At 42.8% G+C, this 27,765-nt stretch overlaps 1 protein-coding gene across 1 annotated transcript; it reads left to right on the top strand.

The window, feature by feature from the left end:
• The first annotated feature begins 83 nt into the window (after nucleotides 1–83).
• On the top strand, nucleotides 84–9,453 carry UTP18 (UTP18 small subunit processome component). Its single transcript, XM_086473472.1, has 14 exons — nucleotides 84–395; nucleotides 614–741; nucleotides 840–935; nucleotides 1,594–1,673; nucleotides 1,919–2,004; nucleotides 2,618–2,743; nucleotides 3,607–3,781; nucleotides 4,126–4,226; nucleotides 5,042–5,132; nucleotides 5,451–5,574; nucleotides 6,446–6,620; nucleotides 7,256–7,398; nucleotides 8,613–8,672; nucleotides 9,323–9,453. Exons 1-13 carry the CDS (start codon nucleotides 84–86, stop codon nucleotides 8,635–8,637), a joined length of 1,662 nt encoding a protein of 553 aa, XP_086329598.1. The 3' UTR covers nucleotides 8,638–8,672; nucleotides 9,323–9,453.
• Nucleotides 9,454–27,765: the final 18,312 nt, after the last annotated feature.

The following is a 27,765-nucleotide window of genomic DNA, read 5'->3' on the forward strand; positions in this document are numbered from 1 at the left end:
GGAAGGCGTAATAAGTAGGGGAGGGTCACGTGGCTCGTGAGGACGCGTTCCGGTTCCGGCGCGCAGCGGCCCCGTGAGGAGCGATGCAGCCGGCGGTGGGGGCGCCTCGCCCGGGCCCGACGGCGACGAAGAAAATGAAGAAAACGAAGAAAATGCAGAAAAATAAGAAAACGGTGAAGCGGCTCCAGCCGCTCGCGGGGGCGGCGGCAGCAGCAGCGGCGGCTGAGCGGGCGGCGGCGGAGCAGGCGGCGGCTGAGGCGGCTCGCCGCGCCCGGCACTTGGAGGCGCTGGGCCACATGTCGGGCGCCGAGCAGGAGCTGGAGGAGCTGGTGTTCGGCGACAGCCTCAACGTGGAGGAGGACGAGCTGCTGCAGCGCCTGGGCGGTCCCCCGCGGGTAGGGCTCGGGGCCTGGCGGGCAGCTCCGGCCCGCGGCCTGGCCTGAGGCCGGGCCCCGCCGGCAGGGAGCGCGGGGAGGTGGCGCCTTCTGCCGTCCCGAGCAGGGGCTGGTGCTTGCCTCGGCTCCTCGGCTCTACCTGTTCCCCGCCGCCGTGTCTGTCATCTCCCCGCACCGATCCGCGGCTGGGCTAAAATGGGCTGTTTGGTTGTTTTCAGCTCGGTGCTGCAGAGAGGAGAAGCCTCCAGAAAGACTCCAGTGATTCGGAAGTAGAAAATGAAGCAAAAGGTACATTATTGTCTAAAAAGCCAGCTTGGGTGGACGAAGATGATGAAGCTGAGGAAAAGTAAGTTCAAGTTTGTATGTAGGAGTTATGTCTTGCACTTTGACTGTCAGTGGTGTCAGTTTGAACGATCCTCACTTGCTGTGTGTTTTTCCTTCCAGTGTTGATATGACCCATAGGTATAGGAAAGATTTCATGAAAAGTGATGCTGAGAAGGTGCTTACTAAGAAAAAGCTAAAAAGAAGACTTGAAGAAGAGTGAGTTTCATTAATGTTTTTGTGGCTAACTTGAGATACGCTTGTGTGATACTCAGTCACTTTCCCCTTTACCCACTGTATTCATGTGACCTGTTAAAACTAGTGCTTCTTACAGCATTTGCAGTATTTTCGAATCCAAAATGATACTAAGAATAGTAAACAAAAGGTGCCTTGAGTAATTAACATGTGCATTGTCTAGACTAATTTGTTTCCTACTTGTTTTAGTAGAGGTGCACAAACTAATTTGTAATCTAGGGAGTTAGACCAGAATACTCTTATGGTGATACATTGCTCTGTAAACAGATGTTGGAAGATGTAACTTAGTATGGTATAGAAGAGTGAGCTCAAATGTGAATGTAGTCAAATAGCAAAGCAGAGCTTTGGATGTGTTTGGGTTGTCTTGCTGTAGCATGTATTGCTCCAAAGAACAGGGCTTTAGCGTTTGGTATCAATTTTGCTTTGGTTTCACGTTCAGGAGGTCAACAAAACACAGAAAGCTGAGTGAAATTTTAAAAAACTTACGTAGCGTTCGAAGTGCAAGTAGTCTTGCAAAACTGTGTCTGTATGTCTTGTAAGTACTTAATGCACAGAAGGAAATTTCTCAAAAAACTTGTTTTTTAACCCCTCTCTCCCTGCCCCCCCCCCCTTCTCTTGCTAGGTTTCAGCGAGCCATGGGAGGTGTTCCTGCCTGGGCTGATTTAGAAAACAGGAAAAAATCCAAAAGGACTGCAAGTGATAGTAAGTAAATCCACTACTATTCTAATAGGTGTTTCTGTGTTTACCTGTTCAGTCTTTTAGAAAATAATGGGTTTTCATATTTTCTTAGTTTCGGTACTATGATAATAAGCTGGATAAGTCAGCTTGCTCCCTCACTCCCTTGCGTGTGCTTTGTTTTAATTAATTTGTTTCTGTAAGGGATTTGTAGGTTTCACTGTGGGAGTGTTTGTAGAATTAGGCTTTTCAATGTGCTTTGTCCAAATTAGGTGACAGTGATGAAGATGATGATCTGCTATGCAGGACTGGCAATTTCGTCTCAAACTCAGAGACCTTACCAAGAGGTATTTTGAAGGTAACAGCAAGGCTAACTTTCCGCCTCAGTTTGACCCACATGCACACTTTGACTTCTTTGTTGCTGTTCAGGCAGTAAAATCTGTGAGCGGATGAATTTCTTCTTTGTTTCTCTAAGTGGAAGCTCTGAAGAGTAAACAATTGGACAAATTGGGTAGTTCACATTGTGAAAGCATGAAACAATAAATTGAGATGTATTGTTTGATGTAAGCATTATTTTATGTGCTCTAAAGTAGCCTCTTGTAGTAGGATTTTAATTTCTGCATAGGAAGGATGGAATTCTCCTACAATTTTCCGGCTACTGAAATGATCTTTGAGAAGAGACAGCCTTAAATGAGCGTACATTGTCTTCTACAGCTATTTCAGATGAGTCAGAATGCAACTAGTTTTACATAGACTGTTCATTTAGAAGTCAGCAGAGATGCTACCTGTTCTATCTTAACATCTACACTGCTGCATTGAAGCAACTTAGCACACTCACTGTGTTCTGCTTATGTCATACTGTCTGAAAGTTCATCGTAGGGTTTGAGATCTTGCTCTTGTAGAGAGCAATTAAATTGACTGTTCATCAGCATAAGCAAAAGGATTTCTTTAAACTGCTTAATCTGTTCTAGCTGAGGACCTGTGTGCCTGCTAATCAGGAACGTTTTGCTGATGGAAAACTGGTAACTGTGCAGTTTCACCCGTCTGCTCAAGTGGTCATGACTGCTGGACATGATCGATCTGTGTCACTCTTTCAGGTAAAGAATTTCCCTCAGGAATCTTCTGTTATAAGCATACCTGAGATAACCTGGAATGATAGACTTCCTTTCCTCTCTGCCTGTGATGGTGTGCATTGCAACAGGGGTTGTAGTGTCTGTGGTTGCAATGGGATTTGCTTGCTTGAAGGCATTTTGTTGGAAGAAATTTCCATCTGTGACTTTATACCAACCACTTACAGGGTATAGGCAAGCTTAGTTGTATCAGAGTTTTTAGTTGAAGGTTTGTTTTTAAAAATACTTGCTTTTAAAGTTTGCAGTGATGAGGATAAATGAGACTTTTTTTTTAAGTCATTTGTAAAGCCTGCAGCGTGGGGAGCAGTCCACTTCCATTTAAAACTGTAATATTGCTGCAAAATCATTTTGGGTGTGGAGATACTGTCCTGCACAGAAAGCTGCTCATCCTGGGACACTCCTGCCCTGCTCCTCTGAAAACTAGAGATCATTGCTCTGTTTAGGAACTTTCACCATCGCCCAGTATCAGTGAAATGGTCAAAGACTCAAGTTGAATTTGACGCTCCCGCAGCGCTGCGGGAAGGAACGATGCGAAGTGAACGTTTCCATTTAGAAAAGCGCAGTAGAAGTGATGATTTGAAGGAAGTATGGGCAAGCCAGGGAAGGGTAAGAGGTGTGAGGTACATCTGGGAAGGCTGGGAGTGCCTGATGCATAGGGTGGGGAGCCAAGAGCCAAGGTATTTGTAGATTGAGAAGAGAGGAAGAGATTAATGCTTCAACCTGGGGTACCTCTTACTGCCTAAGTCTCTTGTGCTGGTTAGTTGCTAGGAATTTTCTGTGTAAAAGTATTTGGTATGTTCCTTAATATGATAATCTGGTTTTTTTTGAAGGTTGATGGTATAAGGAATCCCAGAATACAGAGCATCTATTTAGAGAGCTTTCCAATTTACAAGGCTCGTTTCAGTGTTGATGGAGAACAAGTTATAGCGACTGGTACTCACCATAAAATGTTCTTTGTGTATGACATGATGAGTGGAAGTATTATTCCTATACAGAAAGTAAGAGGTATGTTTTATTGTGCTGTAAGTGTCTGGGCGTAGTTGAAGCTGTCCTGAATAGAGACGGCATAGGAACTTGCTTTAAAAGGAGGTGCAGTGAATTGTTGGAGGTCGTACTTTTAAGTAGTCTTCAAGGGTCTGTACTGGACTACCTTTAGCTTGAGTTTGGCTGGGATATGAAAAGTTAATTGTCACACAGAAACAAGGTTGAGATGTGGCTTTACTGCGACACTATTACAGAAATTACAAGCTGAAGTAGACTCACTGTCTTATTCATGTTCATCATACCTCTGAATGTTGAGGAAAAAGAATAAATGCTGCCAATTTCAAGTTCTGAATCTCTCTTTAAAGGTGTGGAGGAAAGATTTCTCAGAGATTTTGAACTCTCTCCAGATGGATCACTTATGCTTCTAACTGGAACTTCAGGTTACCTTCACTTGTTGTCAATGAAGGTAGTTTTCTCTTCATGGTTCATGTAGCTTCACCTTCTTGGTACCTTTTTCCTTTTGAATATGCTTGCTTATATTTAATCCAAAAAGCAGTCCAGCTTTCAGTTAAAACAGAAGTATGACACATGCTGTGACAGCCTTCAAAAATGAGCTGCTGAATAACTAGCTGTAGCTTTAGAAAACTATTTTCTGTGAGGTGCATGAGAATTTTTTTCTCTTTGGGGCTGCTGGAGCTAAGGCCAGAGTTTTACGGGTTTTTAAGCTGTCACTGGAAAAAGTTGCCCATCAATGTCGTATTTCAGCTGGCTGCAGGAATCCTGTGCTGGCAAAAGGAATGGCCTCAGCATGGCAACAGGCCTCCGAGGGCGGAAGAAATACAGGACTGCTTTTCTGGGAATAGCGCTAGTGCCTGCTGGCGTGCCGTGTTCATGAATCATGCCGTCTCCTGTGATTCATAATGCATGTAGAATTTGTTCAGTTACATTTTAAAATGTCATATGATGGCAGCTGGGTTTGTTTTAAACTTTTACTAGGAAAAATACTTCTAAAAAAGCAAGTTCAGTTCTGTTATACAAGGAAGACCCTTCAGCGAGGGAGCAAATGAGCTTTTTTTGAACGAGCTGTAGTTGTGCAATAATAAATTGATCGTGGACTTAGGAGCGTTGGCTTGTGCTCTGGTTTGTAGGCACTGAAAATGTTGATGCTGTTTTAATGTCAGTGTAGCCAACTTAAGGTTTTTGTGGGACAGGAACATGGAAACAACTTTCCTACAGATTTTTGGTAGAATCATTGTTGCCATTTTTGTTCTTCATCTGTAGACAAAGGAGCTGGTTAGCACTATGAAAGTAAATGGAAGATGTACAGCATCTGCTTTCACTCCAGACAGCAGTAAAATATATAGCTATTCAAGTAAGTGTTCTCTTTAGCAGCACTAATCATAATTCCATTTAAATTGCATGATTTTACAAGCCGATTATTTTACAGAGATGATTAAAAGACTTTATGCCAGTGTGTGGCCTAGAAATGCAGCCAAGTGATCAATCATTAAAGAATGAAGTTAACTATTTTGGTATGCCTTTAGTTGTTTGGGTTTTTTAGTACCCTGTATTTGATAGTGGTAAATGACTTAATAGTTGTCATCTGATGACATTTATTTTTAAAAAATAGACAAACAGTATGTTTTGTATATAATGTTTCTATAAATCTTCTGCTTTATACTGCAACCAGAGGAAGGCGAAGTTTTCATTTGGGATGTGAGAAGCAGAAAGTGTCTGCACAAATTTGAAGATGAAGGTTCTTTGGAAGGGAAGTGCATCGCTGTTTCAAAAAATAACCAGTATGTGGCATGTGGGTAAGTGACTTGGATTTGGCAACTTCTTCCTATCTCGTTTTGAAGCTCTTCAGTAAACTTGCTGGTGAGAGTGCAGGACCATGGAATAAGTTTGGTTTTAATAAGCTTCGAGTAGAGGTGAATAGATGCATATTGCCTGTTTTATGGTGATAATTTAGTTTGTTCCATGCAAATCTAAAATACTGTAACATGCTTAATACTGGTATCACTCCTGATGTATTACTGTTGCCATGCATGAAATCATACTGACTGAAATCAGAAATTCTCTTGTACAAATGCCAATTCAGGGTCTTTCCCCTTTTCTAGTTCTCTTCCCTACACTCCTAATTTGGCTCCTGCGAGGTAGCAGGCTAGTGTTTGAAAAGATGCTTCAACTCAAAGCCACAAGCTTGAAAGTGTTTCTCCAGATGTACTTGTGAGATGCAGCTTCAGCGAGCCCGTCAGCTCTCTTAAGTGAGACTAGCAAGTCCTGACGTACAGCATGCATTTTCTTAGCTCACTGTAGAAGAGGATTTTGAAGTGGTCTTACTCTACAGGGTATAAAAAAACATCAAAAAGCTTGAAACTACTTCAGAATCTTTTGATACCAAGCTCTCATTGCTTTGAATCCATCCTATGTAAGAGATGGCTTATCAAAGCTCTCCACGGTTAAGTGTGTCTCTATATATAAATAAAAAAACCCTAAACAAACTCCTCCACTAAATACTGTTCTAAACTCCAAAGCAAAATCAAGCTTTGAACAAAGTGTCGTTACAGACCCTAGTAAATAATTGGAAACTACATTTTTAGTTGAATGGTGGCTATGGATGACAAGGTAATATGTTCTGTAAATGTTACTTCTTGGTCTAGTCTTTGTAATTTCTTTTTTTAGTTCAGCTTCTGGAGTTGTAAATTTATATACTACTGATGTCTGTCTCAAAGAAAACCGTCCTAAACCAGTTAAAGCCATAATGAACCTCGTTACATCTGCTACATGTGTGGCCTTCAATCCCACCACGGAAATTTTGGCAGTGGCTTCCCGTGAAACCGATGAAGCTGTCAAATTGGTACGTTCAGCTTCTTAGTACTAAGCGTTTTTGTCTTCATCGAAAATGTTCCTGGTGACATAATAAAACTGATAGTGAGCAGGTACATATACTGCAAAATTTTCTAGACTGAGCAGATCAGGACATGTACAACATACTGTACATTTCTAAGGAAATATTTCTTTCTTCAGGGAAGTTGTTCTGACAATAACGTCTTACAGTCTAGTTTACCTTTTGTTTTTCCCTATTTAAAATGACCTTATGTCACTACTCTGAATATAATTCAGCAACAAATGTGAATTTTCAGCAGCTGTTAACTGTGACATTCTTATAATGTGATCTTTTTCCTAGCTCATTCAAAATTTTGCCAGCCTTGTCAAATTGTGGCCAACAGTTGAACCACTGAATTGATCTGAGGGTTTGGAAGCCTATTTTTACTGCTTAGATGTGATTACTTAAAAATGAGTTGCAAGAAGTGGCTTTGTAGTGTGTTCCCTGCACCTTTTCTCCAGCAGAATTCTATATATAGAGTGGTGTAGGACGGGAATATAACTAGACATTTGAACTTAACATTGATCTTCCATTTTAAATTTGTACTTTAATTTGGATTTTAATAGCTTTTTCCTAATTTTTATAATGAATGTATTTCTCAATAGGTGCACATTCCTTCATATACTGTATTCTCGAACTTCCCGGTGTTCAGACGAAAACAGATTTATCTTGCTCAGTCTATGGACTTTTCTCCCAGAAGTGGTTTTTTCTCCGTAGGAAATAACAAAGGCAAAGCTTTGTTATTTAGGTATGTACAAAATTAGGTTCATTAATCCCAGATAACATGTTTTTATTCTGTAAGACAGGGCAGATGACTGGTTCGTGGTAAGGTTTGACTTTGTATTCTGAATTTCACCTGATGACTTCAAGAAGTGCATGGCCGGCTTTCCCTTCTGGAGAGTGAGCCTTGTTTGTTGTCTGATTATAAAGTAGACTTTGCTGCAGACATCCCTGTCGAAACTGTCATTGGCCTTTTCGGAAATAACTAGGATGTGAAAGGCCAGATGCTGGATGCTCTGCCCGTTCAAGTAGTAGTTCAGAGAATTAAAAGATCCGCGCTTCAGCGTTGACACCCCTGCCTGCCGTGGGTTTGGTCTAGCTGCAAGGGCAGGGTGAACAGGGTCTTTGGAGGGAGAGTGGGTGAGCACCGACGTGGGTTGGGGAGGCTCCGGCCTTGGAGAGACTCAGAAGCCGTGGGGATGTGGTCTGGGGCAGCTGGCTCTGGGGGGCCCTGCTTTGAGCAGGGGGGTTGGACCAGGTGACCTCCAGAGATCCCTTCCAGCCTCAGCCCTGCCGTGATCCTGTGGCAGCGCTCAGGCTCAGTGGAGTTCGGAGGCTTGCTGCGCAGGCTGGGCAGCGCGTGGGGCAAGGCTTCAAGGTTTGGTGTGGGGACACAGGAAGAGATGCGTTCCCTTGCCAGCTTGCAGTTAGATTCTAAAATCCTGGTTTTAATGTGGAACTGTAACTCGGTAGTCAGTGTCTGACTAGGATAAGCTTAACCAGCCTTTTTGTGAGAAGGGAGAAGTGCTGTGTTGGTGGGTTTTGTTGGGGTTTCTTGTGCTGGTGTGGTCAGGGATAGTCAGGGTAATAGCTCAGAGCAGGAATATTTCTCTTTTTTTAAACTAAGTAACTTCAGGTGATACTTGAAAAACTGTATTTTTAATGTGAGATTTCAATGAATTCAAGGGCAGACAGGGAGGATTTACAAAAAGACTCCCAAGCAAGTCTGCGAAAATGTGAATAAATCTTATGACTTGTCCTTTATTTGAAATTGAGCTACAAATTATAGTGACACTTCAGATAGGTCTAGCATGTGGATGGTTGCTGTCCTTTGCTACACCTGTGTTTCAGATTACCTGAGAATACTGGAAGTCACACTACTCAATAGTTGCTTCTTTATGCTGTTCACTCAACAGATTGCTGAAAAGTTTTAAATCGGTCTCAACTTTTTTTTTTCTTCAGGCTGAAACATTATTCAGATTTTTAAAAGAAGATGCAGCAGAAAATGGACCAGTAGCTGAGGTAAAATATTACTAGGACTGTTGACATCGTTGTCTTATTTTCATTTTGCTGCCTCTTTATAGATGGCAATAAGAAGTTCTTAACTCAGTAATCCGAAACTCTTGTGTTTGGGTCACTCGTGCTGTAGGCTCTGCGTGATGGGCAAGAGTCAGGCTTGTCTTGTCCATCTCAGCTTCTCTAATAATACTCTAACAGGGAGCTGGTAGTTCAAAGAGACTTCTGCTTAGCCCTGTTGACAGCAGTTTTAAAAATCGGAATATATTTAAATGAAACTCATAGGCAGTGTTGTTAAAAACAGCTGTAGGCTGGCAGATACTTGGCTTGGTCCTGTTATGAAGTCATGTAAGTGAGCCCACACGAGTCTGCGTGATTTCAGATTCAGGTTATGTAAATTACTGGTTTGAAGCATAGCTTGTGTGCAGATATGATTTTATTGTACGCTTCAGCCTCTTCAGGGAAAACTGGAACGACCTGTAGCCTTGACAGTAATACGGTAGTTCTGTTTGACCCAGAATATGTAATGATTGGAAGCAGAACTCGTTCAGACTGGCGGCAAATAGGTTTCCTGCATGTTAAGCTCGCATAAAGTTTTGTGATAGCTAAGTGTTTGGAAGATACTAACAAAATTCTCTGTACTGATCTTTCCCCAGGTGGTGTAACCTGCAGGTACAAGTTTGCTGACAAAATCAAACAAGTTTTTTTTGTTTTATATGGAAATTCAAAAATACTAATGACATCTGTGTTCTTCGTGTTGTTCCTTAATAAATGTACCTGATAAGTTTCTAGACAAGTTGTTTCAACTCTTTCCAATGCTTTGTGTAAGCGAGTGACTAAGTAGATTTCGATGGTTGGGATTCGAGCTCGTGTCTTCAAGAAATGCTTAAGTGTCTTTAGTTATTCCGAGCACTAAGTATTGGTAATATACGAAGTATTCCAGGGCTGAAACAGAAAACTACTTTTGCGTGAACTGTAACCTCTGCTCCGTGTGTTTAGCTTGAGCTTTTCCATCAGCCAGGTTCATTGGAAGCTGAGTTGGAAATGGCATTTTGCTGCCTGGAGGAGCACGTTGATGCAGGTGTTCAGTTCAGCCCAACTTCAAGACACACGTGCTGCCTGTTCGATTTTCTCTCCCCTGTGCAGCTGAGAAGGAAGAGTTGATAGAGCAGCTTTGGGCATGTGGTGTCCAGCCAGGGTCAACCCACCGCAGTCCTTTTGGGCACCCAACGTGGAGCACGACCCCATGACCCTGAGATTAAGAGTCTCATGCTTTCAAGATAGGGACAGGTTAATAAAGCACAGGCTGTGGGCGGAAGCAAAGGAAACCAAAAGATTTTGTTCTCTACTTCCCATCAGCAGGTGATGCCCAGCCACTTCCCGGGAAGCGGGACTTCAGTGTGTGTAGCGGTTGCTCTGGAAAACAGACGTAAAACCGAATCCCCCCGCCCCCTTCCTCCTCTTTGCGCCTGGTTTATACTGCTGGGCAGATGTCCCGTGGGATGGAGTATCCCTTTGGTCGGTGGAGGTCGGCTTGTCCTGGCTGTGGCCCCTCACGAGGTCTTGCCCACCCCCAGCCTGCGGGTGAGCAGGGGGAGGTGTTGGAGGGACGGCCGTGATGCTGCGTGAGCCCTGCTCGGCAGTGGCCAAAACGGGTGCGACCAGCACCTTTCTAACTGCTGATACAAAGCGCAGCAGGATGGGGGCTGTTAGGGGGAAAATTAACTCCATCTCACCCTGATTCAGTGCTATGAGCCTGTTGTTAAATTCTTGTCATACTGGTTTTGTGTTTAATTACTGGTTTAATCCTGTGTTTCCTGATGGAATGGGTTTTTAAAATGGCTTTGCCAGTGATTCATTGTGAGGTGAGAACTTGATGTCACAAAAAAAAGCAGAATATGCTCTGGAGGTGTTAAATTGACTACCTTATTGCGGTGCTAAACCTGGACTGAAGGCCCTAGTATGAAAGGGTAAAATTAAGTCATAAGCACACTTTATTAAGGTGCTTGCTGTAGGCTGCTTCTCTTACGAACGAATCTAGCTAAAATCTGGGACTGAGATTTTGTTACATTACAGAAATCTAGATGCTGAAACTGGTTTATGACCTCACTAGAGGGCAGCACTTAATCACTGTTTGGAAACACGTTGCTGAACAGTTTGTCCTGTGACAGCACTGCTGATCAGTGAGGTTTTGGTCATGGTTATCGACACAATTTGCCTTTTCTTAATCATCTCTGCATTCCGCTATTAGGAAGGTGTTAAGTAGTGTGATTTCATCCACAAAACTGTTAAATCATTTTAAATCAAAGACTACTAAAAAGGTAGGTTTTTAAATATATTAAGTCTTTTGCCAAATCTCACTGAAGTAGCTGTGAAGTATTTTAATACCGTTTAATCCGCTTGTCCTAAGACTGTGCCCCTCTTTGCACAGTATGTGGTTTTCCACTTTAGCCTTAAAAAAAATAAATATCCCAAATCCCATGATTGAAAGCCATATTAGTCATTAGCAGATCCAGAATTAGAACTTGAGGATTAATAGGTTGCTCGACTTGTTTCGTTGGCATGAACACCACAGTTTCTGGTGTTCTTCCTTGCCCATCCCCTGCTGACTTCTGCTTGTAAGAGGTCCAGATTGGAAGGAGCAGGAGCGTGAATGGAAAAGGTGTTACGAGACATTCTGAGGTGCTGTGTACTCCTGTATCACCGCAACTGATTTCGGATAGCGGCAGGAAGGAGAGTTTAAACATTTTGTTTTGCAAATTCTGTGATGTGCGTTGCAAATAAGCAGCTCTGCACTGAGTTATGGGGAGCACTGCAGTACAAGAAGGTTTAAGCCTTATGCTAAATACCTTAATTCTTCCTGTTGCATTTTTGTCTTCTGGAAAACAGAACTTACTGCCTCATCCAGTACAAAATGGGGAAGACTTTTTGCCTTGAGAAATAAAGGAAACCTCAAGGTGCTTGTTGCATTTCTTAATGGGTTTTGAGCAGAGACGCTTTCATGTACTAAACAGGTCGTAAAGGTTGAATGAGATGAATCGCAGGACGGTGGGGGTTGGAAGGGACCTCTGGAGATCATCTAGTCCAACGCCCTGCTGAAGCAGGTTCACCTACAGCAGGTTGCCCAGGACCATGTCCAGGCAGGTTCTGGATATCTCTGGGGAAGGAGACTCCACAGCCTCCCTGGGCAGCCTGTTCCAGTCCCCCTAAAAGTAAAGAGGTTTTTCCTCATGTTCAGGTGGAACTCCCTGTGCTCCAGTTTGTGCCCGTTGCCCCTTGCCCTGTCACTGGGCACCACTGAAAAGAGCCCGGCCCCGACCTCTTGGCACTCGTCCTTTAGGTATAAGCATTGGTGAGGTCCCCTCTCAGCCTTCTCCAGGCTAAAGAGCCCCAGGTCTCAGGCTTTCCTCATCTCCGCCTCATCTTCATGGCCCTCCGCTGGACTCTCCAGTAGTTCCCTGTCTCTCTTGGACTGGACTGCTGCGAGGAGCTGAGACTGTCACTCGTGTGTCCAGGGATATTTATTTGGAATGCTGTGAATTACTGTAAAGTGTACAGACTGCTGTACTGTCACTCAGAAAACTCATCTCAGTTTGCCATGTGTTAAGAGTACTTAAGCTTCTGACCTATTTAAAACCTCTTTGTGTTTAATTCCTTTTTTCCTAGCGTGGCTTTTTTTTTTTTTCTGGCATTGCTAAGATGAAGTTCTTTTAATGAATTATTTCTCTGCTTTTCCTCTCCTTCCATTCTCCTTGGCAAAATAAATTTTATTGATGTAGTCCATTAAATATTTATCACCGCAGCCTTTCCCCTTCAGGCTGTGATCTTGTCTGATTTTGCAAGCTAAAGAGAATTAGTCTGGTTAGTGCTTAGGAAGGAAACCTCCAAAGGAAAAAAAAACCTGACTAGATGTTGAAGTAACACTGGTTATTTAGAAGATTATTGGGTTTGCTACTAAGTCTGCCTTGAATCTGCTGTTTGAACATGCTCCTGTTTGAGAGCTGTGTTTGTGGTGCAGGTAGTTTACCAAATTCTTAAAGGACTGAATGATTTTTTTTTCTCCTGTGTCTCATGCGATATCCAGGATTGCGGCTCTCAAATTTATTTGGAAACTTACAGTTCTGTAAATCTCTTCCATGTGGAACTGTTTCAACTGCTACATGATTTTTCCAAATGCTCGGTGATCTGACAGCAGATTGGATTCTCTTTGGCTGTAGTGCTGAACCCATCTAGTGGATGTGGCAGTCATAGCACACCTTGAGCAGAAGCTGGTTTCTCACCTAAGGATGTTTCTCAAAGTGTTTCAAGGCCGCTGGTGATTCTCTAAATCCCTTTTTTCTTTTTTTTTTCTACAATTTGTAAGATCTACGGGGAGGATACAGAGCTCCTCTGCAGGGCACCTGAAATAAGTCTATACAGGGTAAAATCCCCAGTTAGTGGTGTCCGGTACCTGCAGGAGTCCGGCTGGTATCCACTGCACCACACCAGCACTTACTCTTCGCTGTATTTATGCTGCGTTTCCTTTTGGACAACTAGCAGCAGCAACGTGCTGGGCGCTGAATGGCACGTGACTGTCATCGTTTGAGTTTCTTCGTTGGAACTATGGAACAAGGAATGTTTTTTCCTGCAACGAAACATCTCTCGGGTACTCGGATGTTGTTGTCCCACGTTGGCGTCACGGTGAGATGGCAATATAGTCTAACCTGTTTTGGGACACTTTCATAGAGGCGGTCGGCACCTGTGTATCTTCTTCCAATGATTAAAACTATGCGAGTTATACATCTTATTAAATTACTTTGGGACCCCTTAACCTGAAGGAAATCCTGTAAGCTGATCAGACGCTTTGAAATGGCTGCAATATGATTTGGTTTTCATGATAGATATTGTGAAGTGTGCCTGAGATCTCAGTCTTCATAGTGTTATATTTTGCAGATAAGATTGCCTGCCATATGAGACTTGCATTTTGTGTGTGCAATATTGAATGTTTTATTATGCTTGAACAGATGGGAGGAAGAGTTGAAGCGAAGGGGAGTTTGGGAACGTGACGCTGGAGCCCTCACACATCATTGCTACCCATTGCTAGTCTTCTGCCTTGTCAGAAGATCAGGGATCTGTATTTACCCTGTGTTCAATATGTGTTCTATTGTGTTTTCAGTCACTTTCTACTGAATTGAGACTGACAAGAAATTAAGCCTAGCGAGATACTGCTAACTGATTTACATGTCTGGGAACTGGGGGGAGTTCAGCTTCAATTCAGGATCTTTGAAGACGCATCCATTTTATGAAGACTGAGTAGCTGCTGTCTGTAAATCCTGCTGCACTGTAGTGTTTAGCTAAGGCTCTGGCACATGCTGAAATAAACATGCTTAAACACAAAGCTTCTTTATTCCTCTTTCATCTTTGTTTTAAGCTTTGGATGCGGATTTTTCAGTTACTGGAAGAGAAAAGGAAGAGAAAAGGGGGTTTGATTATTTACAATTCAAAGACAATTGGTCAAAAACTTGTGTAGACACTCAGAACCCCACCATCCTGCTGTTCATGAGATAGTTTTTCACCAAGTAACTGAAACAATTAGCCCTGATCTACTGGGAGATATTGCATTAAGAAAGGAATAATTAAGCCTTTTCTTTTTTTCTTCCCCTGTAGCTTCTCTGCTGGATGCATTGCAGCAGCAACAGCTTGTTCTGAGCCTCACTGTGCTCCGTAGCTGCATTGTCCTTCCTTGGAGAATGTTGTCCTTCATTTGAACAAACGTGTTACACGTGACTGCAGTCACAGCCGTGCCTACGTGTGCTCTAACAGGCTTCAGTGGGTCTGGGAGACCATGCGAACTACCTTTTTCTGCACACAGGCATTAGCCTCTGGAGATAACAGCTCAGCTTGCTGAAGGAGAAGTTTCTTTGTAGGTTGGAAGATACAAACTAGATTACAGAAGAAAAATACGTGCCCCATGATCGCTAACACTTTGCACCGATTCCTTGTGTGAATTCTGCAGGGTGTTGAATTTGTACTGCTAAGGTCATTCTTAACAGTCTACAAGTATCTGTTATGTTGTGGGATGGTTTTTACCACTCTGTCCCACTGCAGTATGCTTGAGTGCAGTAAGGGTAAGCTAGAGGGAAGATCACTGTACGGTGGGATGAAGCAATTGTAGTTTGGAAATGAATGGAAAGGTCTTTGATAATAGGAAATTCAAGGTTACATTTAATTGAGGACATCCAAGAAGTGGTTGGGTAAATACAACAGGAAAATGACATGGGATTCATGAATAAGAGACAAATTTGTGTAAGTTAATTTTGTACGTAACAGCCATTATTGCTTGTAAAAATACTTATGTCTATATTGACACAAACTAGTCTTTCATCTGCATAAATTTATCCAGCAAAGTCAGGCCCCCAAGCTGCTTGTAATAACTACAGAGGAATTGATGGGCTGTCAGTTCTCAAGCCACTTTGTGCTGGAGTATTTCAGCTATGTATTATACCACACACTGAGGTGAAGCTGTAGAATAAAGTGATGTGTGCCAATTAAGATTGATTACTGTAAAAGACTGAGTATTATGGAGAGATACCTGACCAAAATTGAGCAAATCTCCAATTAAAGTTTTCTTTCTTGAAGAAAGATCGACTGAACAATGCTGATTTTGTATCCTTGAATTTGTCTTGACCTACCGTAACTGGATGTAATGACTTATTCTAGCGTAATTGTGGAAACGAATAGAGGCTGCACTTGGGATCCCTCAAGTGTGCAGGTTTCAGTTACAGAAAAAGCCAAGGTTGAATGCTGTTTCCAGTTGAGTGGAAAAATCTTTTTTTTTTTTTTTTGGTGACTTATTTCTGGTTTAAGTGATGTGTGACATCAGCTCTGATAGCAAATGGCTTGCGCTGAAGATACCGAGGAATTCAGTAACACACAGATAATAATGGGGTCAATCAAAAGTTTTAAATGGCATGGTTAAACTTCCCAAACAGACCTGTGTAACTTTGGGTTAAGTCCAAGCTGTGGGAGATTTGAAAGCCTTTTTGAATTTCAGGACTACAAGCAATACCCTTTCCCATTGTAGGGTGGGGATTAGGTGTCTGTCTTCTAGCTTTTGAAGAAGTGCGGCAGCTTCATGCTTATCCCCAAGGACTGTTGTGAAGCTGAATTTGTTTCTAACGTTCCTCAAGGTGTTTGAATAAAAGACATGATAGGCACAGACGAGCAAAGGCGCAGATTGCTGCGGTCAGAAAAGAAACAAGTGTTCTGCTTGAAACTCATCCTGTTGTGCTTAACGTAACAGCAATTTGTACTTACTGCGGGGACAATGTCCACTTGACAGTCTTAGTGAAGACACCGTGTAACTCCCATCAATGTCCTGAAGCCCAGCAGGGCAAAGTCATGGAAAAACGTTGATGTACTCTGAGTGCAACCCTCTGTACCTGCAGCCTCTGCAAGTTGAAGATCCAGAAGGGCTTTATTAAGGCAAGGAACCATGCATAGCCAGTAAAATATTAGGCTCATCTCATGGGTGGGGGAAAGAGGTACAGAGATGGAATGAATTACATGCTGAGTCACAACTGGGAATTTTAGCTTAGTTTCTTGGTTTCCTGTCACTTCCCCCCCCCCCCCCCCCCCCCCCCCCCCAACACTAGGTTAGTTCCTCTCATTGAAGATTCTGTCTTGTTCTGTTCTTGCATTCACGCCTGCTATTTCCCTTTTTACTGGCTTGCAGTTCTTGAATGATACTTCAGGTGTTTCATTCATTCTCCAATCTGTTCTCCTTCCCCAGACACTTTAAAGTGACTCTGCTGATGAATATGGTATTTAGATTTTTGTGAACAATACTGGTTCTGTGGGAACTGACATTCGTATCAGTATTTCTAACTAAGCTGTCAGCTTTGGCAGGTTTCTGCAAAGATACTCGCCTTAGAAAGGTTCAGATTGTTGCAGGAAATTCAACCTTGCAGAAAAGTTCATGGGTTCCTGTGGCTCTTTTGGATACATATGAAGATGCAGTCCAGCAATGTGGAAGGAAGGGAGGCTTGTGGAAAAAAATAGATGCAATAAAGCTGGCTGTGGTCAGGGCCATGTAAAAATAACTATGTTTATTATAAACTTACATAAATATCCTGCTGCCTGCACGGCTAATAATGCCAGAGCTGCTTTTCCACTGTGAATTTTGTCTAAGGTCCTAAACTTTTTGTGTCGCCATCTGTCTTCACTCTGTATGAGAGACACTAAATAAAGCCTTTAAGAGAGATGGAATAAACCCCATCCCCAGATCCCTGAGAAGAAAATTCTTACACAAAGCCTGAAGGAGGCTACCTTTTATATCAGCTGTCTGGTTTCTTGTCAGTAAAGTAAATTCCAGTGATGTTAGGGGTAGGTCTGATATTTAGGGGCCATGACATACTTAACAGTAGAAAGATTACCCACCAGTTAGCAAAAAGTTTAGAGGGAACCATCTATGGGAGGTTTAATCTGTGATGACTTCTACAGGCTGCACTGGTGCACTGCATGAGACTCAAATGAGAAACTGAAAAAAGTGTTCGGTAACATGCAGTCAGCATTGTATCTATTGCTGAAGTAATTAATTAGTGCGATATTGGTTATCTAAACTCAGGGCATCTTAGTAAACAAATGTCTCATTACAGTACATACAGAATCGTGCAGTACATTCGTGTACTCCTACCTCCCTCCAGAAAGAAGTTGAGAGAGACCTCTGGAAACTGCTTTTTTGGGGGCATACCTTTAAATGTAACAGCCATAGTAATTCACTGATTTATTTGAATATATCCTGCAGCAAATCATGTCTTCACCTCAGAGCAATTAAAACAGTGGAACAGAACTTCACTTGAATGCGTTTAATGCTTCATTCCCGCCTTTACCATATGCTGATTTCCCCCAGAGGGAGAAAATCCGAGTACCATGTAAGATTTTCCAAATAGAATAATAAACGAGTGAGCGTTTGAGCTCTGTAAGAATATGAATCTCTGAAACTGGCTTAGCTGATTTGGTATTTTAGTTGCATAGAGTAAATCCAACATTTTCAGGCATGTTTTCGGCTCAGAAACCTGTGTGTGCTTATGCAAAACATTGCCAAGAACAAATGAAGGTGAAGCACATATTGTAAATTAATGAACAGGTCAGGTCTCTGCTATCCCACTTTCCCAGCTCTGGAAGATTTCACTAACTTTTAACTATAGTAATTAACATGTTTCTGCTGCAAGTCTCCTCGAGAAGTTGAACCCCTGCCCCAGGCCCCCCTGCCCTCCGGGCCCAATGTGGGGCACGGCTGCCTGGCAGGCGGTCCCTGGTGGCCCAGCCAAGCGCTCCTCACGCGGCTCAACAAGTACAAGCAGCCTTCGCTCTCGCCGTGAAAGAGCTTCTGTTATCCTGGTTGGATGGAAGGGGATGTTATTTGGAGACTTTTTGCTGCAATGAGGCCCCAGAAGGTCTAGTGAGGGACTGGTGAGACACGGAGAAGGTTAATGCTTGGCCATTGACGCCTTGTACCTCAAGGCAGAAGCTCAGTTTGGGGAAGATGCTCAAGGGGAGGGGAAACCCCATTTTTCTTCTACTGCTTATAGGTCACAAGATTTCCAGGCACTAGGAGTCTCTAGTAATTAGATTTTAGCCATCTGGCTAATGAGTGATAGAAAGCTGATATTACAGGTCTGGTGTGCTTCTGGGTACAGGTCCAGGTTACTACTTCAGTAAAAACAGTGAGGCCTATTGCTGCCCTAGTCCAACGCTTTAGGGAGCCCCAAAATTCTCAAGCTGCTCTTTTTCTTCTGAGCTTTTCTGCCTTTTCCCTAATCTATCCTCTGGGAACGTCTTTCTTGCTTTCAGGCAGCCCGAGAGGAGACCCTAGAAAAAAAGACTGCAGTATGTGGGTAGCTCAGCCAGCACTCTTAATCGAGAAATATGAGGCACGTAATTGCTGTTAACACTCGTAGCTGTTTTAAGCCTGTGCAAAGTTAGCCAGTATTTTTAATGGGGCTACTTCGCAGTTAGATTATGTTCCTGATGAGTATGTCGTTGCTTCATTAGTTTTCTCCCTTCATATTTTTCCTGCATTTTGATAGCAAATGATCCTTTGCTTTCAAGGACATAGCCAGAGCACATGTTTCTGTGCGGTGGCAATACCACACCAGTGCATTTTACTATGGAAAGGGCCATGCCACTTCCAGAGATCAGCATAGTGAGGAGGGTTAGGGAAGAAAACTTGCAAAAATTAAGTGAGTTAGTAGATGTTTATGGCAATGATTTTATATACATATGTACAGTGGTGATAAAAGCAAAGAGTTTGTTATACTCCAACTACTAATGTATGATTCATTAAATTCATTAGGCAAAATTACTTAAGACTTCATAAACATCAAATGCTAGTACCTGCACAGAGTGCTATCGTATCATTTATAAGCATCATTAATTGCTAGAGCATACGCTTGCACACGTGTGTTGTAGCAGAAGAGAGATCACCCTAAAGAATTCAGGCATGTATGTTTACCTTCTGTCAAACAATTTCATAAATGTGTGGGATTTAAAAAAATATTTCAAGGAGTTCTGCATTTTATTAATCATTTGTACTTACACCTTATTCTGAAGTTTTTACCCAGCAAAATATCAGCTGGGTAACTCAGGTGTTGCTGGCTGGATGAAGGTTTATCGGGTCCTGGTCTCTGACTGCAGAAACCCTTGATTTTTGAAATGCTGACCAGCCGTGCTCTGGCTGGAGTCAGTAGGAGGAACTTTCATCATGTGGTGTTACAGAGGGCCTGGGGTTCATTCCTTCTCTTCCTGCACTCACTGAGTGGAGCAGTCGTGGGGTTAAACACTTAAGCCCTGCTTAATATTAATTATTCACCTCCAAGCCTTGAAAATGGAGCATAGATTCAGCAAGCCCTTTCAAAAAAAGGAAAAAAACCTTCAAAATTACGAGGCTGAGTCTTGTTCCCACAGAATTCAGAAGAAGCAAGTACATATTTCTTCATTTTAGGCTATTTTTTAACTACAGCACCAGATTTTTCACCATACTGGGCAAAAACTCATCTCTTACTCATCACTAAGAGCTGTGGCCATTCGAGGTGTTTTAGAAAGGGCTACCCAAATGGATTTGTGCCAAGAACAACAACAGGTTGAACTTGTTAATGCTAGCACATTATCAGGTTAAATGGACAAGCCTGTGGTTACTGGTGTGTGATGGGGCAGCTATGTAGCAGGAAGCTCTATTTGAGCAGGGTCAGACCAGAGCTCGAGGCTCCTGTGTGGACAAATTCACCTTGGGTTGAGATGTGGCTGAATTGGGGAAAGCAGGTAAGAGGTTTCTCTAAAATATAAAGTTTTGTCTGGGTTCTTGTCCTAGAGGTCAAAGTTTTGCCTGTTGGTGTACTTCTGCAATACTGGTAAGGTCCTTTGGTGCAGCTCGGAGCTGAAGTTCCAGAGAACGGCTCTGACCAGTTGTTTCTCTAGAAGATTTAGTTTTGTTATTTTGACAATAATTGAGTTCTGGTGAAGGGTGTTCCCTGAGGGAATTTAAAGGGCTCTCTTGAAAGCCCTAGAGAGAGACCAGTTAATCTAAACATGGTGAGATATCTGGAGTGCGATATTACTAATATCATCATGGAAACTGTTTGCTCAGGGATGGATTGAGGCAGGATCCCTTTCCTGAGGGATCTGTTTGCATTCACAGATTTGTAGCAGGAATGCTGTGGGGTTGCAGCCAAAAGGAATTACTTTTAGGGCAGGAGACTGCTTACTTCTTTCTCGGTCTCTTCCCTATTTCCCAGCTTCTCACTGATGGTTTTGGGTCTGCCTGCTGTCCCCAGAGCACTGTGGATTGCCAGTTTGCAGAGGAGGGAGCAGCTGCTGTGCTTCTTCATCCCCTCCCCTCTGCTCGGATTAGCTTTCCACAGTGTCATCTGCTGAAATATCTGTCTGCTCATTGATGATCTGCACTTATAAAAGTAAAAAAAAGAACAAATGAAAGAATGTTAATGTATTTCTGTGACTGGGAAGTTCAGAGATCCTCAGCTTTTAGTGGTGAGCATCCCTGAAATGAGTATCCCGACTAGTCCTACTTGGAGTCCACCTGTGCAGGGACTTTTATCATGTTAAATGTGTTAAATCTGGTGACACTGCAGGTAGCCAGTTAACCTGGAGGACCTGCAGCTTGGTGTTAGCCCTGTTGTGCCTGCTGTGTGACCCTTTAAAATCAGCAGGGGTGAGGAGGGAGGCAGTGCTGCTGCAGAAACTTGTGTTGGAGCAGAGGTGCATCCCCTGTGCCCCCTTCCCACAGGTTATTGTAACTTGCTTTCTGTGTATAAAGCCATTCAATCGCTCTCGGTGTGTGTAAAGCTACCACAAGGTCTCGCTGTGTAGTGGTTCTTAACTGTGTTAGATGCATCTCCATGAGTTATGCTGACAAAGGTGCCTACTGGTGCTTAGCACCTCCCGTCACCAGTTTGAGGAGGAGCAGGCTGATTGGGGGTATGTCCCTTACAAAGGTGACAATGAGCTGCTGGGTGCACTTCTGGGTAAGCTGTTTGGCAGCATTTTACTGATATGTTCCTTCTAAAGCTAAAAGTGCAACGGATGATTTATAAGTGTGAAAAAAGGCCTCTGATTTGGTTGGAAAAAAACTTGTACTAGCTCTGCAGAGAAACTTCATGTTTTTATGTGTAAATGTCTTGGAAAACTTCAGGGGAGAAAAAAAAGACATCAAGCTTTTTTATAAAAGAGCCTTCTGGTGCTCTTACTCAGAAGAGCCAGATGCAGAGTAGTTAGTGTGGATGAATGTTCCCTTGGCTGAACTCTGCTACCCAAGAGAACAGGATGTTCTTTAAAGTTCAAATCAGAATTTAAGTCTTTCATATGTTCTGTTTGTCTAATAGTATGTAAAAACACACAGCCCTGATACGAGTGTGGGGTTGGTCCTGTCCCCCTCTATTTCTCTGCTCAGGCAGAAGGGTTCTTATTCTGGTAAATCTTTCTCCAACTGAATGAAAAAATGAATTAAAAAAAAAAAGGCGGGGGGGAAGTAGTTTTTAGTCCATGTGTCAGAATTTTTGCCATGGTGCAGCTCTTTTGATCAGTGTGAGAACATGCAGGGGTGAAACAGCTGGCGAGGCTGCATGGGGCTCTCCTTTGACGTACCATCCCCGCTGTCATGTGAGGTTATGATCGTACATACTGTTCTGGTCTACAGCTCCCTGTAGGGTTGTGCTGTTGGGCTTCCCTGGTCTAGTAGCTCTACTGAGGGGTGCTGGCTCTGCCATTCCTGCTTCTGATAACTGCTGGGGAAAACTCATTTGCAGGGCTAGATATATATCATAGTGATAAATTGTATTCCCTGCCCGCCCCCCCACCCCCCCATGTCTTTGCATTCCGACCTAATTTCTTTTTAATATAACTAGCTGAAGTGGGATGAAGGCGAAGAGTAAGTGGGTGCACCCAAGGTAAAGTACAGCTTTTGAAAAGCTCCTATGGCTCAGGATGTTAATTGCAACCTGGGACTGGAGCTTGAAGAAGTAAATCTTTAATAACCTCATGCGCTGCTGCTGGAAAGGAAAAAGACTGAACAGTCTCTTCCCTTAAACATATCACTGTAATGTCTCTGCAGCAGTTTTAGTGATGGCACAAAAGTTGGATTTTTTCTAGATGCTAAAAGTAGTCTCAGGAATGCATATATGTACTAGGGCTGTCTCCAGACTTTTCCAGTGTTCAAGCAAAATTTAATCTTGCAATGGTGATGTAGGTGGGGGAGAGCAGGAGTGATGGATGCTTTGAGGAAGGGGTGGGAGACCTCAGAATGACCGCTTGGTGAGGCTGGGAAAGGGAGGGCGTTCAAGGGACTTGTTATGTGGCTGGATTTCTCCCTTTTCTCTTTTGTTCTGCCTTCTGTTTTACATGGGGCTTATCTTGTTTGTCTGCACACATACCTAAATCCATTTTCAGCTTCCCCGAAGTAAAGCCTGAATTCATTTCCCTTTTATATTTTTACTGTGTGTTAAAATGGCATCTTCAAGTCCAGCCATAGACCAGAGTCCTTTCGCTGTAGGCAGTAGGCAAGCACAAAGCAAAAGGATGTTGTTTGCCTCAAAAAGGCTTGCAAGGTTATGTTTTTGCAAAAGTAAATCCAGTTTCTCCAACTTTGTTTTTCATTCTGAGGTGGTAAATTAATCTATTCTGCTGTTTAGCCGTGAGTAAGACTCGAAAGTCATTTGAAGAGTATGGAAGAGGGTTAAAAAAATGTATCAATCTTCTAAAAATTTAAAATAAGCAGGTTTTGCGACCCAGCAGATTAATTCAGAGAGAATCAAGTGATACATGGCAGAGGTAAGACATCTGATGAACAGCTCCAGTACAGGAGGGCAAATGATGTCAGCTTCATCTGAAAGTAATTGTTTTTGTACATGGCTAGCATATAAACTACGATAACCTGACATTACAACGTGCTCCTCAGTACAAATGGGCAGTGAAAGCAGATGTTTTAGTTTAATATTCAACTAGCAGCATTTCAATGGCACCTAATTAATTTATATGTAGATATATCTATTCAAGAGAGAAAGCCACTGTAAAGCTGGAATGTTTCTACAAGTACTGGTCTGCAACTTTTCCTGACTTGTAAAGTGTGAGTTTATTGCTGGACTAGACATGCCAAGGAAGGGCAGGCAGTCCAAAACTGGCTGAAGAGGGAAGGCATGGACTCCAAGTATTTTTAATTCTCGAAGATATTGCCTGTCTACTAACTAGAAACCAATCACCACCTGATGGCTGCTCATTCCAGTTTGCAACATAAGCTGTTGGTCTCGTTTTGTTCTTTAGTAGATGGGTATACTCATCTGGAAAACGCTCACCAGATTTAGCACTAATTAGCTGCCTTGCTGGCAGTCTTTGCCCAGAGATGTAAATGTGAGGGAACACAGATGTTAAAATATCCATTTATCCTCAGAGTTTGCTCCTTTTCTGTCTGTCTTGTTCTTTGAGGTACTTTCTTTTGTACTCTGTCATTTATGTCTGTGCACTGTGAAGGTTAAAGAACGTGGCCATTTGTCTTTCAGTGAAGTGATTTTTTTTTTTTTTTTTTGCAAACATTCAGTATTTTTATGGAGCCTTGAGAACAGGTAGTGCCCAGTGGGCCAAAATGCTCTTGGGTCAATTGCTTGCAGGTGAGGTGTCTTTGGGCTGAAGCCACAGGTGTGGATGATTTCTGAAGGCTCTGTTGACTTCTGTTGAAGAGACTGTTATGCAGAAGACCTTTGTGAAAAGGGGCAAATTCAATGTATCCCTCCACAAGCTTGTTTGTAATCCTGCTGCGGTGTATGAACACCTTCTGTTGAAGTAATCTGGTGTTGGCAGACACCTGAGTGTTGGAATCCATCTGTGGCATTCAATGACAGATCCATACACAGGTAAATCTCTAGTTCTCCTTGATCCTTATAAATCTGTAAGTATTGCAAACTGTTTTTTCAAATCTTGCTTTCCCTATGCTGTTACAAGTGCTCCATGTAGATACGGATTCTCCAGGCGAGTGTGTTGGGGAAACACAGGGCTCTGTGGGCTTCAGGAGTTGTACCAAGTCCCTGTGGTGCAGAACAGGATTTCGGTCTTGGTGTGTTGGTCGTGTGACTTCATCACGTATATATGATGTTGTGGTGGTTTGGCCCTGGCCAGATGCCCACCAAAGCCACTCTATCACTCTCACCCCCTCAGCTGGACAGGGGAGGGAAAACAGAACAGGCAGGTAGGTCAGGTAAAGACAGTGTAACGAAGCAAAAGCCATGCGCGGAAGCAGAAGCAAAACAAAAGATCTTATTCTCTACTCCCCATCAGCAGGTGATGTCCAGCCCCTTTCTGGGAAGTAGGGCTGCAGTGTGTGTAGCGGTTGCTCCAGAAGACAAACGCAAAATCCAAGTCCCCCCTTCTTCCTGTTTTCCGCAGTTTATATTGCTGAGCAGATGCCATGTGGGATGGAATATCCCTCTGGTCAGTCTGGGGCAGCTCTCCTGGCTACAGCCCCTCCCAAGTTTTTACCCACTCCCAGCCTACTGGGGAAAGGTTGGGGAAACAGCCTTGGTGCTGGGTGAGCCTTGCTCAGCACTAGTCAGAACACTGGTGTGTTATCCAGCTGCCACTGCGCAGCCCGGTGAGGGCTGCAGCTCAGGCAGGCCCATTACAGATGTTCTGTTGGCTTAGTAAATTTTCGGAAGCAAGCTATTTTTGTAAAGATTAAAACTCTGCTGACTATTTGACTGGCTGAATGAAAATCTTGAGTTCAAACATCTCTGTCTCTCTTTACATTTTCTCTGGCTGCTTAATGATTTTTATTGTATCTCGGTTTATGTGATAACCTTATCGCAGACTGAAATGAATTTATCCCTTGCTTTTCTTCCTCAGGCAGAAGTTGATGAGGTCTTAATTTTCTAAATAGGCTTCATTTACAGTTTCAGAAACCTCTGAAAACTATTTCCTTCCCCCGTTTGCAGTTCTGGAGAGCGAATAGTAAGCAGTGGTATGAAGAACTTCTCAATTAAAAGTCCCTGTTTGCAGAGCTGGGGGAAGTCCTCTGTCAATGGAACAAGTGCGGTGAAAAGCAATGGCTTTTCATTTTCTTTGATCCAATAACTTACCAGAGGTGTAGTCCCAGGCAGTACCCTTGCACTGCTTGTATCACGGTTCAGCACTGCACCAGCTGCTTCTAACCTGTATGGAGCTGGAGCTAATAATACAGAATGGGAGAAAGTGCATTTCCTACTGCCATAGGGCATATATCCTACTGTATATAGCTCTGAAAAATATAAAAAATTAAGAACTCAGTGAGCTTTAATTAGGTATTTCTTGGTGTAATATGGACTTACTCTCTTTTCTTTAGTGGGTTCTGTGGCTGCAATTGTGTATCCATGTGTTTCTCTGCTGCTATTTGGGAAGAGTCATATTTTTACAGGAACATAACCCATTTTCCCTTTATTGTAATTGTTTTGGAATAAGAAGTAATCATCCAGGACTGAACAACTTGCTCTACCAAACGTTCTTTTCTCAATTCTAGTAAATTGCTTTGAGAATTGAACAAAGCTCTGCTCAATCATGCAAGATATCCATTCTGAAGAACACCGGGAAAGTAAACCTACTTTAGCCCATTGCAATCATCTTTTTTACTTCTTAAAGATAAAACTGTAAGAGCATGATTCCAAACGCACAGAACTTAGGAATCTTCATTCATTGAAGAAAGAAATTAGTTTGATAAAATAACTTAATGTTCCTCATCTAAAGCCCCAGACCTGGCAAGTGTTTGACTTCTAATTTATTACTAATAGAGTAATACTGTTTTGAACCTTCCAGCTGTAGATGTCAGTGTTTTGCAGTTATGAATGAAAGTACCAAGCTCTTCTGAAGGGCGCTGCACATGGCTGGCAGGTGGCAGCACAGCATGCTCGTACCTCCTTAAGGTGCCCCTCATCCCAGCTTTCCTTCCTTAAATGTGGCCTGTCTTTGTCTATGCTGTGTGAAAAAGGGCTGCCTGTGCTGTGGCTGCTCTTATGTTCAGTTGCTCCTTTAAGTTTGTTTAGTTTGTGGTGGTTTTTTTTTTTAGGATGGCCAGAACTTAAAAGTTTTGCTGGTATTTGTGTGTAATATTAAAGCCACACTGAGCATCCAGTGATCACGTGTTGTGTTATCCAGGGGGTAAGGGATTCTCCACGTTACATCTGGCTGTCAGATATTGCTGCAAGTTGTTTGCTTGTATTCTGGTTGATGTTTATTGTTGAGATGGAGACTTCCTAGAGCTTGTATCTCAAACTTAATACAGAGAAGCCAGTGGTTGAACTAAGTATTTTGATAAACTGGTATCCTTAGTGGGTCTGGTGTATACTTGTTGAGGAAAAAGTAGTAACTCATCAGTGTGTTAGAGAATTCCTCTACTGGAGTAAGGTGGTTAAATTCAGCAAAGCTGAGTGGCCCCTGTTGGGGAAAAGGCTTAAGGACTCCAAAGGAACAAGATATGAAAGCGTACATAACTGTACCAGAAGATGTTTTTTTTTCACCTATTGTATCTCTCCTGTATGTAGTTGTGCCTCATTACCTGTCTGGTTGCTCCTTTTTCACACATAATGAGGCTGAAATTGGGTGCTTTACCTTGCCCCAGTTAACCTGAGAGCATTAACTGCCATTAAAAAAAAAAGCTGTTGAGAGAGTTCTGGGTTGAACTTAGTTTGCAGTGGTGGGCAGGACATAGGGACTGTATGTAAACAGGAGATGTTTGTATCTGCATCTGTGTGAAGAGCTGTGTGACTGATACAAAACAATGAATGTTTGAGTAATGGGACAAAGATCAGCTTCATAACTCCAGTATCCAAAGTCGTCTTGGTTGTGACCGAGTTCAGAAGAGTGGGGCGTGTGGCCACAGAAACACTGTCAGGGTTCTAGCGGCCCAGCTTGCCGGCGACGCAGACTTGCCTAAGGACAGGACTCGGCTGCCACAGGCTGGTGCCTGGAGCTCCTCACCTCCCCATAGCGCAGAGTGCGTAGGGATGGTGGGGGTTGCAGGAGTACGGGGCAGGAGTAACTCCCCTGTATATTTTATTGCAGGATGTCTGCAGATACTGTCTGTACCCCTGTGCTCCAGACCAAACCTCACAGGAAAATGCTGTCTAGATAGCGTCTTATTTGCTGTATTTTTTGTGACTAGTGCTAAGTATGTTTTTGTATGGATGGGAAAAGATGCTATGCGATCTTTCCTCTTTCTTGTGTGCTAGCCCATTACCTGTAGGATTGGGGTCTCTGTCTTTCACCTTTATTTTTTTTTATCCTCAGCGTCATTTGTTGGTTTTATTTGTTGTTTTGTGTCACAGTTGGTTAAGTCTGAAATTAAGTGTACGGGCTTTGGTGCTGTATCATATTCTTGTACCGATACACAGTGCACAGCCACTGGCACATGCGCTCTCCCATCTTCTTGGAGAAAGAAAAAAGGTAATCAAAGTTTTTATGGGAATAAGAAAAGTGACATTGGAGGTAGTTATTGTTCACAGAAATGCTGCCTTTTCCAGAAGAATTGTGTGAAGGTTTCTTATACTTTGTCACTTCCATCTATATGGAAGATGGGTAGTGGCTGCTTGAA

This window comes from Leptosomus discolor, chromosome 15 (genome assembly GCF_034619465.1).
Source record: "Leptosomus discolor isolate bLepDis1 chromosome 15, bLepDis1.hap2, whole genome shotgun sequence".
In the NCBI taxonomy this organism is placed as follows: domain Eukaryota; kingdom Metazoa; phylum Chordata; class Aves; order Leptosomiformes; family Leptosomidae; genus Leptosomus; species Leptosomus discolor.